This window comes from Microcaecilia unicolor, chromosome 11 (assembly GCF_901765095.1).
Source record: "Microcaecilia unicolor chromosome 11, aMicUni1.1, whole genome shotgun sequence".
NCBI lineage: Eukaryota > Metazoa > Chordata > Amphibia > Gymnophiona > Siphonopidae > Microcaecilia > Microcaecilia unicolor.
This window is the reverse complement of record NC_044041.1, coordinates 97,992,585-98,010,721: the sequence shown is the minus strand read 5'-3', so window position 1 is coordinate 98,010,721 and position 18,137 is coordinate 97,992,585. Positions and strand designations below refer to the sequence as shown.

General features: G+C 46.5%; 1 protein-coding gene across 1 annotated transcript in view; it reads left to right on the top strand.

Annotated features, from left to right (window-relative positions):
* JSRP1 (junctional sarcoplasmic reticulum protein 1) overlaps nucleotides 1-16,931 on the top strand; it is a 147,348-nt gene extending 130,417 nt beyond the window's left edge. The window contains exons 7-8 of the mRNA XM_030219543.1: nucleotides 10,138-10,232; nucleotides 15,906-16,931. Coding sequence (XP_030075403.1) covers nucleotides 10,138-10,232; nucleotides 15,906-16,541 — 731 coding nt within the window. The 3' untranslated portion in view covers nucleotides 16,542-16,931. The remainder of the gene's footprint in view (nucleotides 1-10,137; nucleotides 10,233-15,905) is intronic.
* Nucleotides 16,932-18,137: the final 1,206 nt, after the last annotated feature.

Genomic DNA, 18,137 nt, shown 5'->3' with positions numbered 1-18,137 from the left:
GAGTCCACCACTCGACGACACCGAGGCCTCGGTGCCTCGACGTCGAGCCGGGCCCGGTTAATGACTCAGCTACATGAGCTTATGTCCGATACCAAGGAAGAGGCCTCGTGGGGGGAGGAGGAGGACCCCAGATATTTCTCCTCAGAGGAGTCTGTGGGCCTCCCCTCTGACCCCACGCCTTCACCGGAGAGGAAGCTCTCGCCTCCTGAGAGCCTCTCCTTTGCCTCCTTTGTTAGGGATATGTCTATATGCATTCCCTTCCCCGTGGTCTCTGTGGACGAGCCGAGGGCTGAGATGCTCGAGGTCCTCGACTATCCATCACCACCTAGAGAGTCCTCCACGGTGCCGTTGCACAATGTCCTCAAAGAGACACTGCTTCGGAACTGGATGAGACCATTATCTAATCCCACCATTCCCAAGAAAGCAGAGTCCCAGTACAGAATCCACTCGGACCCAGAGTTAATGCGGCCCCAATTGCCCCATGACTCGGCGGTCGTGGATTCTGCTATCAAGAGGGCACGGAGTTCGAGGGATAACGCCTCGGCGCCCCCGGGGCGGGAGTCTCGCACTCTGGACTCGTTTGGGAGGAAGGCCTACCAATCTTCCATGCTCGTGACCCGCATCCAATCTTACCAGCTCTAAACGAGCATACACATGCGGAACACTGTGAAGCAACTGGCGGACCTGGTTGATAAGCTCCCGCCGGAGCAGTCCAGGCCTTATCAGGAGGTGGTCAGGCAGCTGAAGGCGTGCAGAAAGTTCCTGTCCAGGGGTATCTATGACACCTGTGACGTGGCATCTCGTGCTGCGGCCCAAGGTATAGTGATGCGCAGGCTCTCATGGCTGCGTGCCTCTGACCTGGACAACCGCACCCAGCAGAGACTGGCCGACGTCCCTTGCCGGGGGGATAATATTTTTGGCGAGAAGGTCGAGCAGCTGGTGGACCAACTGCATCAGCGGGAAACCGCCCTCGACAAGCTCTCCCACCGGGCGCCTTCAGCATCCACCTCAGCAGGTGGACGTTTTTCCCGGGCCCGGCAGGCTGCGCCCTATGCTTTTGCCAAGCGTAGGTACACCCAGCCGGCCCGAAGGCCTCGCCAGGCACAGGGACAGCCCCAGCACGCTCGTTCTCATCAACAGCGTGCGCCTAAGCAGCCCCCTGCGCCTCCACAGCAAAAGCCGGGGATGGGCTTTTGACTGGATCCACGGGAACATAGCCGCCCTCAAAGTGTCCGTGCCGGACGATCTGCCGGTCGGAGGGAGGTTAAAATTTTTTCACCAAAGGTGGCCTCTCATAACCTCCGACCAGTGGGTTCTCCAAATAGTGCGGTGCGGATACGCCCTAAATTTGGCCTCCCTTCCACCAAATTGTCCTCCGGGAGCTCAATCCTTCAGCTCCCATCACGAGCAGGTACTTGCAGAGGAACTCTCCGCCCTTCTCAGCGCCAATGCGGTCGAGCCCGTACCACCCGGGCAGGAAGGGCAGGGATTCTATTCCAGGTACTTCCTTGTGGAAAAGAAAACAGGGGGGATGCGTCCCATCCTAGACCTGAGAGGCCTGAATAAATTCCTGGTCAAAGAAAAGTTCAGGATGCTTTCCTTGGGCACCCTTCTGCCAATGATTCAGAAAAACGATTGGCTATGTTCCCTGGATTTAAAGGACGCATACACTCACATCCCGATACTGCCAGCTCACAGACAGTATCTCAGATTCCGCCTGGGCGCACGGCACTTTCAGTATTGTGTGCTGCCCTTTGGGCTCGCCTCTGCCCCACGGGTGTTTACAAAGTGCCTCGTGGTGGTGGCGGCGTATCTACGCAAGCTGGGAGTGCACGTGTTCCCATATCTCGACGATTGGCTGGTCAAGAACACCTCGGAGGCAGGAGCCCTCCGGTCCATGCAGTGCACTATTCAACTCTTCGAGCTGCTGGGGTTTGTGATAAATTACCCAAAGTCCCATCTCCGACCAACCCAGTCTCTGGAATACATAGGAGCTCTGCTGAATACCCAGACGGCTCGGGCCTTCCTTCCCGAAGCGAGGGCCAACAACCTCCTGTCCCTGGCTTCGCAGACCAGAGCGTCTCAGCAGGTCACAGCTCGGCAGATGTTGAGACTTCTGGGTCATATGGCCTCCACAGTCCATGTGACTCCCATGGCTCGTCTTCACATGAGATCTGCTCAATGGACCCTAGCTTCCCAGTGGTTCCAAGCCACCAGGAATCTAGAGGATGTCATCCGCCTCTCCACCAGTTGCCGCACTTCACTGCTGTGGTGGACCGTTCGGACCAATTTGACCCTGGGACGTCCATTCCAAATTCCACAGCCCACGAAAGTGCTGACGACGGATGCATCTCGCCTGGGGTGGGGAGCTCATGTCGATGGGCTCCACACCCAGGGTCTGTGGTCCCTCCAGGAAAAGGATCTGCAGATCAACCTCCTGGAGCTCCGAGCGATCTGGAACGCACTGAAGGCTTTCGGAGATCGGCTGTCCTGCCAAATTATCCAAATTCGGACAGACAATCAGGTTGCAATGTATTACACCAACAAGCAGGGGGGCACCGGATCTCGCCCCCTGTGTCAGGAAGCCGTCGGGATGTGGCGTTGGGCTTGTCAGTTCGGCATGCTCCTCCAAGCCACATACCTGGCAGGTGTAAACAACAGTCTGGCTGACAGACTGAGCAGAGTCATGCAACCGCACGAGTGGTCGCTTCATTCCAGAGTGGTACGCAAGATCTTCCGAGAGTGGGGCACCCCCTCGGTGGACCTTTTCGCCTCTCAGACCAACCACAAACTGCCTCTGTTCTGTTCCAGACTTCAGGCACACGGCAGGCTAGCGTCGGATGCCTTTCTCCTTCATTGGGGGACCGGCCTCCTGTATGCTTATCCTCCCATACCTTTGGTGGGGAAGACCTTACTGAAGCTCAAGCAAGACCGCAGCACCATGATTCTGATAGCGCCCTTTTGGCCCCGTCAGATCTGGTTCCCTCTTCTTCTGGAGTTGTCCTCAGAAGAACCGTGGAGATTGGAGTGTTTTCCGACTCTCATTTCGCAGAACGACGGAGCGTTGCTGCACCCCAACCTTCAGTCTCTGGCTCTCACGGCCTGGATGTTGAGGGCGTAGACTTCGCTGCGTTGGGTCTGTCGGAGGGTGTCTCCCGTGTCTTGCTTGCCTCTAGGAAGGATTCCACTAAAAAGAGTTACCTTTTCAAGTGGAGGAGGTTTGTCGTTTGGTGTGAGAGCAAGGCCCTAGAACCTCGTTCTTGTCCTGCACAGAACCTGCTTGAATACCTTCTGCACTTATCAGAGTCTGGCCTCAAGACCAACTCAGTAAGGAATCACCTTAGTGCGATTAGTGCTTACCATTATCGTGTGGAAGGTAAAGCCATCTCTGGAGAGCCTTTAGTCGTTTGATTCATGAGAGGCTTGCTGTTGTCAAAGCCCCCTATCAAGCCTCCTACAGTGTCATGGGATCTCAACGTCGTCCTCACCCAGCTGATGAAACCTCCTTTTGAGCCACTGAATTCATGCCATCTGAAGTACTTGACCTGGAAGGTCATTTTCTTGGTGGCAGTTACTTCAGCTCGTAGGGTCAGTGAGCTTCAAGCCCTGGTAGCTCATGCTCCATATACCAAATTTCATCACAACAGAGTAGTGCTCCGCACCCACCCAAAGTTCCTGCCGAAGGTGGTGTCGGAGTTCCATCTTAACCAGTCAATTGTCTTGCCAACATTCTTCCCCAGGCCTCATACCCGCCCTGCTGAACGTCAGTTGCACACATTGGACTGCAAGAGAGCATTGGCCTTCTACTTGGAGCGGACACAGCCCCACAGACAGTCCGCCCAATTGTTTGTTTCTTTCGACCCTAACAGGCTAGGGGTCGCTGTCGGGAAATGCACCATCTCCAATTGGCTAGCAGATTGCATTTTCTTCACTTACGCCCAGGCTGGGCTGGCTCTTGAGGGTCATGTCATGGCTCATAGTGTTAGAGCCATGGCAGCGTCAGTGGCCCACTTGAAGTCAGCCACTATTGAAGAGATGTGCAAGGCTGCGACGTGGTCATCTGTCCACACATTCACATCACATTACTGCCTCCAGCAGGATACCCGACGCGACAGTCGGTTCGGGCAGTCGGTGCTGCAGAATCTGTTTGGGGTGTAAATCCAACTCCACCCTCCAGGACCCGCATTTATTCTGATCAGGCTGCACTCTCAGTTAGTTGTTCTTCGTAGGTCAATTTTCTGTTGTACCCTCGCCGTTGCGAGGTTCAATTGACCTGGGTTCTTGTTTTGAGTGAGCCTGAGAGCTAGGGATACCCCAGTCTTGAGAACAAGCAGCCTGCTTGTCCTCGGAGAAAGTGAATGATACATACCTGTAGCAGGTGTTCTTCGAGGACAGCAGGCTGATTGTTCTCACCTACCCTCCCTCCTCCCCTTTGGAGTTGCGTTCCATCATTTTTGCTTGTCATTCAACTGGCGGGAACGGTCGCGCACGGGCGGGAAGACGGCCGCGCATGCGCGGTGGGCGTGCCCTGCGTGCGGACCGCCCGCGAAGCTTCTTCCGGTTGGTGGGGGCTGCCGCGGACGTCACCCAGTCGTGAGAACAATCAGCCTGCTGTCCTCGGAGAACACCTGCTACAGGTATGTATCATTCACTGTACTTGAAGTACAGTGAAGCTGCCACTAGAGGTCGGAGCAGCCATTTTGGACTGCAGATTGGGACAAGCAGGAGCAAATGGGCATTGCTCCTGCCCGATTTCCCCCTAGACCCCCAGGGAGTACTCTGGATAGGCGCAGGAGGGCCTACAGAGGTGAATGGGGGCTGAGGCAGCCCTACATTTCCTTGTGGAGGGGGATGGCACCGGGGGGCTTGCCAGATGACATTTGAGTTTAACCAGGCACTGACCAATATTCAGATCGATGCCCGGTTGAACTCAACACATAAAGTTAGGCTAGCTTTTTTCTGCCCTTTCTTTATGCACTTACCTAGCCAGTTAGCGGTCTGAATATCGCTGCTAACCGGCTAGGGTCATGCTCTGTCCATCATTTGCCCCTGGCCTGCCCCTAACCCCACTGGTTAGGGGTTGGCCATTTACCCCTGGATTCTACATAGCGCACCTAGAGATTGGTTCCAAAATCAGCATGAATTCTATAACATTGCGCATAACTTAACAAGTTAATGAGCTCTGATAACAGCACTTAACAAGCAGTAATGAGCACTAATTGGCACTGATTAGAATTTATGCACTCAACTCACTAAGTGTAGTCTGAAACGATGTGCACCAAACTTCAAATGCATGCAGACAAAAAGGGGCATGGTTATGAGCAGGGAAATGGGCATTTCATGGGCATTCTGAAATTTACATGCTTAGTTATAGAATATGGCCCAGTGCGCCTAAATCTACACACTGGGATTTACTCCACGTTTTCATTGGTGTAAATGGATGTGCGTAGATTTAGGCGCTGAAATATCAAATAAGTGTATTCTGTAATTGGCCCCTAATTCTGTGCACCAATTATAGAATACGCTTATTCAGCACTGATTTCAGCACCGATTAATTTTTTAGACGCCATATAAAGAATCTCCCCCTTAGCGGCAATATTCAGTGGCACTGTCCAGTTACATGCCACTGAATATTGCCAGTTGGCTCCAACCAGGCAATTTAAGCGGCCAGTAGCCTCTCCTGGCCATTCATTTTGAATATCAGGCCCAATAGATCTAATCTGCAGAAAGAGAGATTTAGGATAGACTTTAGGAAACAATAAGGGATGGTTAAGCACTTGGAAGGAAGGAGGGAATGGAAACCTTGATGAGCAAGTTCTGCATACTACCATCTGAGATGGTTTAAGTACCTTGGATAATTCTTGGATTCGGGGGGGGGGGGGGGGCAGACTACATGATCTCTTGAGTTCCTTTCCAGTTTTGCCTTCTGTGAATCCATGATGGTTCCTCTAAATGAACATCCCTATCATGGGTGTGCTTACAAAATTGTGTTTTAGTTTTGAAAATATATCCCTTGCACTGGAATCCCTAACCTCTTAACAGAAAGTAAGTACTGCGTATGCTGACACAGTCTTTTCTTTGGCCATCAGCCATTTGCACAGTAAGAAAGTTCCATTCTTTTATGGGCTGTCACTGTGTACCAGTGAGTCCTTCAGGTTCCTGTGCAGCCTCATCTCCTCTGCCCTTTTTAGCCAGTCCCACCATCTCTAGAGCCAGTTTCAAGTCCTGGGGGTTCCCAGTTATCATGTTTTCTAAGAATATGCACCAATACTGAGCAAGGCTGCTTTTTAAATAAAATGGTTCAGAAACTATTGAAATTCTCCAAACCTGTTTTTATTGGAGGTGATCTAGGGATTATTCATGTGGGTCAGACATCTATGGCATGTAGTGCAGAACTAGCTCTACTGGTTTGATTGGTCTCCAGATATAGAGTGATTGACATTTGGAGACTTCCAACACCTGAGGCTGTGAGACTATAGTTGTTTTTCACAATTACATAATTCATATGCTAAGATTTATTTATTTGTTCGTACTTATATCCCACATTATCTGAAAACAATTATCAGTTCAATGTGGCTTATATATGCTTAGTATAAGATTTAGAAGCATCACATTGTGCAAGATTGAGAGATTTGCAAGAGCTACTGAGTTATAGAAAAGCTTATTACACAAGAGAAGTACTTTAAGAACCATTAAGATTGCTTGACATCCAAAGATAGAAACTTTTTAAACAGGAATGCTTTTAAAGATTTGCAGAAGGATTTGATTTTGCTAACTCCATCCATCCCAGGGATAATCACATGGTCAGACCATGCCCTGCTATCACTTAGTGTAACCACAAAATCTCTTAATCCCTATAACAGGGTGCGGACAATGAATACTTAGTTGCTTATGGACAAAGCATACTGTTACGTTATCGAAGATGTGATTAAGGAATATCAATCAATGACACTGAGGAGATGCAGATCATGACTATGTGGGAAGCCTTAAAAACAGGGGCAAATGATTGAGTTAGGAGCTAGAATTAAAAAGTTAAAATTTAATAAAATTGTAGTGGCCTTGTTGGAGCTTGATGAGCAAAGACATAAGAAACAACTGGATGAAACTAACGTGCTGCAGATTATTTCTTTCAGGAAGAGGTTGGTGCTTTATTGGTGAAGGAGGTGAAATTAAGATATGGAAAATGAGGCAGGTATTCTATGAGAAAGGTGATAAGATAGATTGCTAGGTCTGCAACTCAATTTTAAATCTGCCCAAATGGCTGTTGTACAGATCCAAAAAGAAAAAATAATAGCCATATTGGTACCTCTCAGGAGGAGATTGAGCAAGCCTTTATATCAATCATTTTCTAGCTATAATGACCAAATAGATGCCTTTTTAGACAAAGTGCAGATGCCCAAGGGTGAGAAGTATGGCATAAACAGATCAGATGCACCCGTTTCATTGCTAGAACTAAAGTGGGCTGTATCTACACTTCCATTTGATAAATCTGCTGGGCCCAATGGGGTTTTGGCCCCGTTGTTGTTGAGGGGCTTAAATCGAGCTATAGAGAAGGAGAACATCCATGCTTTGTTTAGACAGGCTAATGTTGTTGTTTTCCCTAAACCTTGGAAAGACTCAAAATTATGTAGTTCATATAGTTCAATGTCTTTTATAAACACCACTAGAAAGATTCTAGCAAAAGTATTGGCCAAACAATTAGAAGTGATTATGCAGTTTGCACATAGGGATCACACTGGATTACCGGTAGAAACGGGACAGATTATGTAAGAAGTGTGTTTAATATCATACACCACCTATTGCAGAGGCCGAACTTCCCTGCAGTTTTTCTAGGCATGTGATAAAGTAGAGCGGCCTGACCTGTTTCATCTCTTGCATTATTTAGACATTGGGAAGGGATTTATTAGGGTGGTTGTCATGTTGTATGATGACCCTTGTGCTAGATTGAAGATAAATGGTTCACTCACTAGGACTTGACAGGGAACAAGACAGGGGTGTCCCCTGTCTTCTTTCTGGCATTGGAACGTTTTGCACAAGTGCTTTGCCTTTCCTCTGATGTAGCAGGTTTGGCAGTGGGAAGGGGATGTTCTCATATGTACTGATGACACTTGGATCTTTATGGAGCATCCTTTTATCTCATTGCCAGTTTTTGTGAGGGAATGTGAGCATTACAGTACCATCTTAGGGTACAAATTGAACTAGATGAAGGAGAAATTAGCTCTTACCTGCTAATTTTCTTTCCTTTAGGCCATCCAGACCAGTCAAGATGCTTGTACACAAAATCATTCACACAGACGCCCCAATCTACATGCTAAACCTTGTGGACCTACCTCCTAGAAATGCCACAAAATCGTCCCGCAAATTTCTCAATCTGCACTTCCCCAGCTGTAAAGGTCTAAAATACAAGCTGATGTATGCCAGTACCTTCTCTTACATGAGCACGCAGTTATGGAATGCATTACCCACAGACCTGAAAACAATTGAGGAAAGAACTAACTTTCGCAAATATCTGAAGACATACTTTTTCAACAAGGCCTACAAAGAGAACCTGTAGCCCAACAATCCACCCCACCAATCCATCCAGTTATGAAAGTCCACCTTCTAAACTTACCCGCCCAATCACTTCCTTCTTCTTCCCCTTACTTAATATCTACATACTACTAATTGTATCTGATATCCTGGAATGACAATATCATTACTAAACTATGTAAGCCACATTGAGCCTGCAAATAGGTGGGAAAATGTGGGATACAAATGCAATAAATAATAATAATAAATAATAATTTTCTTTCCTTTAGGCCATCCAGACCAGTCAAGACGCTTGAGTTATGCACACCTATCAGCAGATGGAGACTGAATATTGTGGGATATAAATGTTATAAATAATAATAATAACCCTGTGCAGCTCCCAACCAACCAGTATTTTTCTCAGTCTCACAGAAGTTGGTAGACATTCAGTCTGAGCCAGTCTGGTAGGCCCAGGAAGGGTCCCTGAGGGTGAGATCAGGGCTATGGTTTTGGGGAGGTTTCTTATCCTAACCTGTTGGGAAAGGTTTGTTATGTTTTTTTTAATAAATAAATAAATATTAGACTTGGGGGTGCTGGTCCATGGGGGCCACTTTTCCTCTGAGGGTGTTACACCCAGAAGGCCTGCTTTACCTGGTCCTGAGAGAGTTTTTCAGTGATCTGAACAGAATTACCACAAATTTCATCTAGAAATGAAGTGGAACACTTAATTGTTTTTAGGGATGGTGAAGTGGGAAGGATGTTGATAGGCAATATTCCCTCTAATTTTTGATGGACAACTATTTATAAGCTATGTTCAGATTAGTGTGCTACGAGCCAAGGGTTCTTTGGCACCTGTAATGCAAAAATATTGGAATCTCAAAAGTGTTATTTAAGTAATTGTTTTAATGAAAGTAATTCTACATTAAGCTGTTTTAACATACTGTAGAATATTATTTGTTTTAAATAATTAGCAAACTTCAAATAAATTTGATTTCATAGTTTTGGAGATAAACATAAGCATAATTATTGATCATAACTAGTGCGAACCTTCAATCTTGCTTCCTTCCCCCTCCCCTCCATTACAACCTACTTACAGGTGGAAACTCTTGCATAAACACCACCAGTGTTTATACAAGTGATGTTCAACCTGGTGATCTTGTGGATCATCCAGCAAGACTGACATCATGCCACAGAGGAAACTGACACACTTTTAAGCACCCCTCCTCCTGCTGACCACAGGGTGGGATCTGAACTGCTTGGATAATGTGTTGTCGCTGCTACTGCTGCCCTTTTCCTCCCCCCCCCCCTCCCCCACATGAATAGTATTATATTTTCTTGTGTGCAATTTATTTTGCTGTGTGTGCAGGGTTCAAGGCTTAGAGGGAACAGTGTTAATTGGGGGGGGGGGGGTATGAATGGCTGTTTTTGTACTATGTCTGTACCTGCAGCTAATGATAGGTTGTTTTATGGTTGTTTTCTATACTAAACCCAATATGGACTTGTGCACAATTGGGCTTAGTTTGGTATTGGATATTGCTTTTAGTTAAAATACAAATAAAAATGCATTTTGAAAAAAGATAAGGGTATAGGGGAAACAGCAATCTGAACTGAATGTTTCATCTTTGGTAGATTCTGTAGAATCGGAAGACGAGGTGTTAGATGCAGATACCATGGTGTGGACTCAGCCGGAGATCAGCCCAGTAGAAGATATGGCTGAGAAATTGGTAAGGAGAGTGACAGAGACCAGCCAAGGCCTTAGGAGCAGAATATACTGTTCTACTCAGTCTCCAGGGATGACAAGGGTAACTATGTGTGAGGAGAAGAGAACAAATCTCCAACACAGACCTGAAGCAACTCTTCATTTTTTGTATATCTGAAGAGATTTTCCTTATTTTTTTACAGCCTTTTTTTATTATGCCTCTCCCTTCCCTGCCATTTTTAAAATTCTTTTTCCTTAGACTGCTGTTCAGCTGTCTGTGCTGTATTCATGCTTCAGACCTGATGAAGGTCTGTTCTTCAGCTGTCTGTGTTGTATTTCTGTTTTACGTGGATCAGTGCAATGCCTGTATGTATGGGTACTTTGATGAGGATCTTCTCCTCTGCTGTTCATGCTGTATTCTGCTTTGTGATCAGTGAAATACATGAATATGACTCTGACGTAGATCCACTTTTCAGCTGGCTGCGCTGTATTCATTCTTTATGGAATTATCTCCTCCATGACCATACGTGCATTCAGGAAAATGTGTAACAGCTGATTATTTTAGGTTGCTTTTAGTTAAAAGATGCTCATTCATTCTTCTTGATTCACTTTATTGTTGTTCGGCAGGGTTGGTTTGGTGGATTGATTTTTGTTCAGGTAGGGGCCCTTTTACAACGCATACTATCCTGAAAGTACTGCTAGCCCAACGCGGCTGCCAGCTGTAGTTCCGGCACAAGCATGCGCCATTTCCAGTGCACTGGGAGATATTTTTAAATTTAATAGCACGGCACTAACCCGGCTGTAATCGGGCATCACCAAGTGCTCCCCCTCCCCCCCCCCCCCTCATGGCCATGCGGAAAGAGCAGGGGATAGCCAGGCCTTGAAGTGGGAGATTGGCCAGAGCCCAAGGTGGGGCGGGCACACTTTGGTCTCCACCCAGCTGCCGCCCCCCCCCCTACCACCCCCCCTCCACTGCCTTTCCACCCCCCTCCTCCGTACACTGCCACCGCCGTACATCTTGGCTGGCGGGGCTCCCCCAATCCCTGCCAGCTGAAGGACCGCCGCTGCAAATACCTTCGCTGGTGGGGGTCCCCAACCCCCGCCGGCTGAAGACTTCATCCAGCGCTGGTCTCTGGCGCCGCCACATTGCCTGCCTTGCTCTCTCTTTCCTGCTCAATTTCACTAAAAGGAGTGTGCCTGACATGAGGGAAGAGAGAGCAGGGCAGGCAATGTGGCAGCACCGCCGCAGACCAGTGCTGGACGAAGTCTTCAGCTGGTGGGAATTGGGGACCTCCGCCAGTCAACCAGGGGCCCAGAGCAAATTGGGTGGGGCCCAGGCTCCTGTGGCCCCACCTAGCTATGCCACTGGGTAAGAGTACTCTTACCGCATGGCCATTTTTTTTAGGGGCTTTTTACCCACTGCGGTAAAAAGGGCCCTGGTGCACAGGAAAAACAGCCCCCACCGTTACTGCAGCTTAGTAAAAGGAACCCTTGGTACTGTATATGTCCCTCTACATTATTACTTATTTTTTATTTATTTATTTAAATTTATTATGTATCACCTAGAGCTTTCTAAATAGACTCTTTATAAATCTAAATAAGTAAAATGACATCCATGGTGCCCTGATGAAGATTCACTCAACTGTCCATGCTGTAGTCGTGTTTTACCTGTATCAGTGTGACACCTTCACTGAGCCCCCATTTTATTTGTTGGGGGGGGGGAGTGGAGTTTCATGCAGTAAGGACTTATTTTTCTTTGGAAAATAGAGATGAGTCAGAACAAAATAGCAATTTGTTCTTTTTCCTTATTTGTTTTGAAGTGTTTTACATAAGGACCTGCTTCTTTAAGCCTTGTACTCTCCATGTGGGGGCAGCAGCACAAAGGCAGCAATGGACAAGCCTGTGGAAGCCCTCCTCTGTACAGAAATTCTAGAGTGAACAGAAATGCTTTTTACTCAGATCTGCTGCTTTCCATAGCCTACTAGTTCAGGTCAGCTTCCAGTGGTGAGAGGTGCAGGACTGGTGAAAGGAGTGCCAAGCCAAGCAGCAGGGGCACCCAAAGCAAGGTGCCAAGCAGGAAAATTATAACACTACCCTTTTGCTTCTTAACAAGGTTGATTGAATAAATCTAAGCCAATAGCATACATATAATAAACGATAGTTACAATCATGGGATCAACTTTTTCCCCTTTTTCAATTCAGAACCTGAATCTTCCTTCCCCCCTTCACCCAACTCTCCTCCTGCATTAATATAACCAATAACATTAACCTTAACAGTCATGCCAGTACTCTTATAACTGCAGTCTCTAACCACCTCCTTTGTACTTTTATTCAGCCTGTCCATATACACCCTTTCATTCTTTCTCCATAGCCATGAATCTAGCTAGTGAAAACACTCCGCACAATATTCAAAGTGTTTAAGGGGGCAGGAGAGGCTCCAACCCACTTAAACTTCTCCTGGCTGCCCAACCGCCAATATTCATCGGCACTTAACTGGGCACAATATCCAGTGCGGCTGGATATTGGCTCTGACCAGCCACAGAAAAAATGGGCAAGTCAAGGGCAGTATCAGAGAGGAGCTGGCGGTTATGCGGGTGCCGGCAATATTCAGTGCAGCTCAAAAGCTGTCCTAAATAGGCTGGGTTAGCTATTCTAGTATGATCTGGGACCTGCCTAACTTTGACCAACCTTTTTTAACCCCTACCATAGTACCACGAAGCTGCCACAAGAGGTTGCGGCAGCCACTTTGAAGATGCTGCTGCTAGGGGCAGGAGTGAGTAGGGTTCACTCCTGCCCCACTGGACCATGAGGGATCTAAGGTAGGCCCAGAGAGGCCTATTGAGACCGAGGGGCTTGTGGGGGCATTTCAGGCGGGGGGGGGGGGTGAGTAGAAGGGGGATTCTTCATGGGCTGGAGGAGGAGTGCTCTTTCAGGGGAATTGGAGAGGGGCTCGGAGAAGTTTAAAAAGAAAAGGTTGGTCAAAGTATACGGGACCCGCATGAGCTCCACTGGCTAGCTATCCAAAGCCTTGGATATTCAGTGCCTGCACCCGCACATGGCCTGGCACCGAATATCAGGAGCTAATTTAGGCAGCAATAGTCAATGTATGCTAATCACCACCAGCTCAATATCGGCCGGACTGAGTCTTAAGCATCTTACTAGGGTCTCCTGGTCAGGGATCACAGTGCCTTCTGGGAGATGCTAATATATTGATGACCACCACATATGATCTTCCAGACAATCCTCCGAGAGGAGTGACAGCAAATATACTTTGGGTGTTCAATAAAATATCCACTCCTGTAATTGAACTAATTACCTCCTAATGCTCAAAAGGGAAGGGAAATGGGACTTGATATACCGCCTTTCTGTGGTATTTTGCAACTACATTCAAAGTGGTTTACATATATATAGGTACTTATTTTGTACCTGGGGCAATGGAGGGTTAAGTGACTTGCCTACAGTCACAAGGAGCTGCAGTGGGAATCAAACCCAGTTCCCTAGGACATAGGAGCCGACTCTGTGGGTGCTGTGGTGCTTGAGCACCCCCAATATTGAGAAAATTCCTTGCATGTGTCCAGGGAGGGGTTATTTCCATTAGGCTTAGTACCCCCAATAATTTTGAAAAGTTGGCTCCTATGCCCCAGGATCAGAGTCCGCTGCACTAACCACTAGGCTACTCCTCAATTTGGCTACATTCCTGCCACAGATTAATTAAAGTACCGTGCTTCCCACACCCCTTCCAACATCACCCTCCTTCCCATATATTTTCTTTATTCTGTAGGGTGTCGGGTACCATTGAGAGAGTAACTAATATCCATTTTTCACTATGTTAGTGGAGATAGACAACTTAGATATTGCTAGATAGATCTCCATCCACTCGCTGTCTTCTAAATCTGTACCCACATCCCTTTCCCATGCCATCTATGCTTGGGCTTAGGCAACACCTTAGTACAATACTACCTATTCAATCTGTGAATCTGCATGCACCCAATCCTGAAAGGAAAGGGGAACCGAAAACAACCCTTGCTTAGGTCAGTGTTGTGTCCAGCAGGTGCCCTACAAGAGACCCAGGGAGAGAATGCTACAGAGAGATACTTTTCAAAGAAATGTGGCATTCACACAAGTGAAGGGTAGAGATACAGAAATTGTATCCATTTTCCAGGTCAACTGAAGGAGAATTTCTTATCCTGATGCACAGGAAGTAGAGTTGTCTCATTCCTGATTATTTTTCATGTACACAATGGAAAGCATTAATGGTCTTTTGCAATGCCATAGCAAGGGCTGCAAAATTCAATCCTTGCTGCAGAATTGAGGTTTAATTTATTTTATTTTTTAAAATGTGTAGCCCATGCTACAATATACATACATCACATGAAAGCAACACTTAAAATATATGAATTGCCTTATCTAACAAAACTTGAGGGAAGTTACAATACCTCATAAAGCCAAAAACATACTAATAAAAATATATCAGTGCATACAAGGTACATTCATTTCAAAAGTCCTACATACATCAGAAAACTCTATTATAGTGTCTTACAGTTTTGCTAAATGTTGGACTCATGGGATAACATGGGTGGATCTAGGGGCCAGTCATTGGCTGGGCACATCGGCACACACATGATTACGCACTTTATCCTTGCACTCCTCTTCCCTTTCTCCCTTTTGCTTAGCTGGCAGTAGAAAGAGAGGGACTGCAGTGCCTCGGGCTGTATGCTCTTCTGTTACCCCTTATCCCACTCTGGATTTGACGCATACAGCACTATAGTGCCCCACATTGTTCAAGCACTGAGTCCCTTGAGACAGAGCAGAAGATTGTGGCTCACAGCCCTGCTGCTGTGCTCCTCCTATGCCAGCTGATCAGCACAGGAATAAAAGAGGGTGAGAGGACATTGAGCATCAACTGGTGGAAGAGGAGAGTGAGAACTGATGAGCAAGGAAGAAACAGTATGTGGGGGAAGAAAGAGGAGAGAAAGGGTAGGGTAACAAGTGGAGTGTATCTGAGAAAAAAATGATATAGGTGTGTGAGAAGAAATTGGCACTGGGTTTGTGCAAAAGAAGGGATCAGCACCTAGGCATAATTTGGGGTGGGCATGGGAGTTTGGTTCTCCCCCAAACGTTTCAGGTTCTAAGGCTGAATTGCTCCCTCTCCCCAATATTACTTCCTTACCCTTTACTCTCTAAAGGAAGTAGGCAAACTACATTGATGGATAAGCACCTGGTGGGGAAGTGGAGTGAGAGAGAGAGGATCAGCACTGGGTGAGGAGGAAGAGTGAGATAAGGAATGAGATAAGGAATTATCTCTTCTCTCAGTCCTGGGTCCCCACCCCCCTCATCCCCATCCCCCTTCCCTCTTCCTATGCTGCCCAATCCTGGATCCTCCTGCTCTCTCCAAGATAAAAGCAACCCCATGGAGATCCCCCTTTCCCTCTTCTGCATGCCAACCACTAAAGTCCCTTTTTTTCTTGCCCCCCAAAATACTAAAAAATAATGAATGCACCAAACTATGAAAGGTTGGAAAATGACAGTTTGCACAAAGTAAATTAAAATGTGTATTCTTTAATATGCAAATGTTGCAATTCTGCCAAAGAATTTTTTTAACCCCTGAACTGCTGCAGGAAGTTGGGAGCTGCGAGTAACCTACTCATGCTATAACCCACTATAGTATATTCTCATGTTTTATTCCTTTCCATCATAGATGGAGCCCTGGTTTTTTGAGAGCTGGTTTGGGTCATCGGAAGAAGAACCAGAAGTCCTCGATGTTGAAGCTGAAGAAATTCTACAAGCTCCAGTAGTCAACACAGTCTTGAAAGAGACAAAAGAAAAGGCCAAGTCTCCCGGGAATAGGACAGAAGAAGATAAAGAGATTATTGCCAAGCTAAAGCAAACCCACAAATTAGAGAAATCAAAGCTGCAAAGAGCGCCTAAGAGGCACTTACATGCACAAGAAGAAGAGCTAAAGAGCAGTAAAATCTGGAAGCCTTCCAAGGAGAACGTTCCAAAAAAAGAGGACAAACATTTTTCAAAAACCCATGGGGAAGGGAAGGCCAAGCTCACTTCCAGGGAGGTGAAAGGGAAGCCATTCTTCAGAGAAGGTAAACCTCACTATCCCAAAAACTCAGGGAGCGATTTCAAACATGAGCACAGGAGATTACACAAGGCTCGAGAGAACAGCAGCCATGATTACAGAACCCACAAAGAGCATAAGGACTACAAACGGCGAGAGCACAAGAGTGACAAGTCATTTTCACATGATAGGTTCTTCTCCCGAAAGGACAAGAAAGAAGGATTCTATACCAAACACAAACATGAAGAGAGCAAAACGCATGACTAAAAAGGAGCTGGAGAGCACACCGGATCCCAAACTTAGTCCTCACAATCCTCAACCAAATCAGATTTGCAGAACAGCCCGAGTGAAGATTTATTGCTTTTATTTGCACATGACTATATGTGATGCACATTTAGGCACATTTTGATCTAGAAACAGGTTGATTGGCATATATCGGTTATTCTAAAAACTGAACCTGCTTGAGGCTCCTGAAGACACAGTTTGGAAACTGCTAGTTCAGCAAATGTTTTCCTTGGTTTTAATGCCATTATGTCAGACAGTGAAACAGCTGGTGTGATAAACAAGTGCAATATTAATGTTCCCTTTGCGTAAACCACACCATCACCTTTTCCTCTTCCCTCCACTTCATTTTCTTAAGAACATAAGTGGTCTTAAGTCCCGTTTTCAGTGTTTTCTGTTCAGACAAGACAACAGCCCAGAATGCTTTGTGCTGGGGTTTAGAAACAGCATTACTAGCTGGTTCTATGGTTGGGTTTTTAGGCTTCACATCCACAGGGGAGCTCCATTGTTTAGGAGGAAAGTAGCATGTCAGGCCCAGGCACATGAGGGGTTACAATCAGGCCTTGGCTACCTGGTCTGAAAGCACAGAGCTAGTAAATTACCTTCTTTATAAATCAGCTGTGTTCAGCCAGTGTGGCATAGCACATCTGAAGGCACCCTTAGCACTAGAACTGCAGCTACCATAACCATGTGTTCCTTTTGGGTGTTACACTGAAATAGAGGTTTGAACTTCTTTGTTTGCAATTTTTAAAAAAAGAAAAGTTGGGATAATCAGAGTATCGTACATGAGGGCAGTGTGTGATACAGCCTCTTGTATAGAGTATTTGGGGAATTGTGGAGGGTTTTTTATTTTGGGACATAACCTTCTGTTCAGGAGTGGATGCCAGGGAATGAGGGAGTTCCTTGACTAATAAAGTTGTAGACCATGCAGAAGCAGAAACCAAAGAGAAAACAGACATATTTCAAACAGACCCAACACAAGGGCTATATAAATCATGGGCCCAATATTTGGAAAATGCTGAGCTTCTAAATTTATGTTCTTAAGTTAGCCTCCTAAATTTGTGTCCTATTTTCACCTGAAAATTCATCTTAATTTAGGAGCTTAAAAGTTATTCTCATAAATTTAAGCCTGTTACATCTATCACCCAACACTAAAAACTCAATTATCACAACACCATACTGTATGAGGGTCTTCTGGAACTCTGTGGCAACGTTTTTCACTAGGGCCACCATTTATTTGGATTTTTGCTCACACCTTTTTCAGTAGTAGCTCAAGGTGCGTTACATTCAAGTACACTGGGTATTTCTCTGTCCTGGAGTGCTCACTATCTAATTTTGTACCTGAGGCAATGGAAGGTTAAATGACTTGCCCAACATCACCAGTGGGATTTGAACCAGCCACCTCTGGATTGCAAGACCAGTGCTCTAACCACTAGGCCACTCCTCCATTTGTTATTCTTTAGGGTTCTACATGAAATGTTGCTACTCTTTGAGATTCTGTATGGAATCTTGTCACTCTTCAGGATTCCAGAATCATTGCTGATCTGCAGGCGCAGGCTTCTGTGAGTCTGACATCAGACT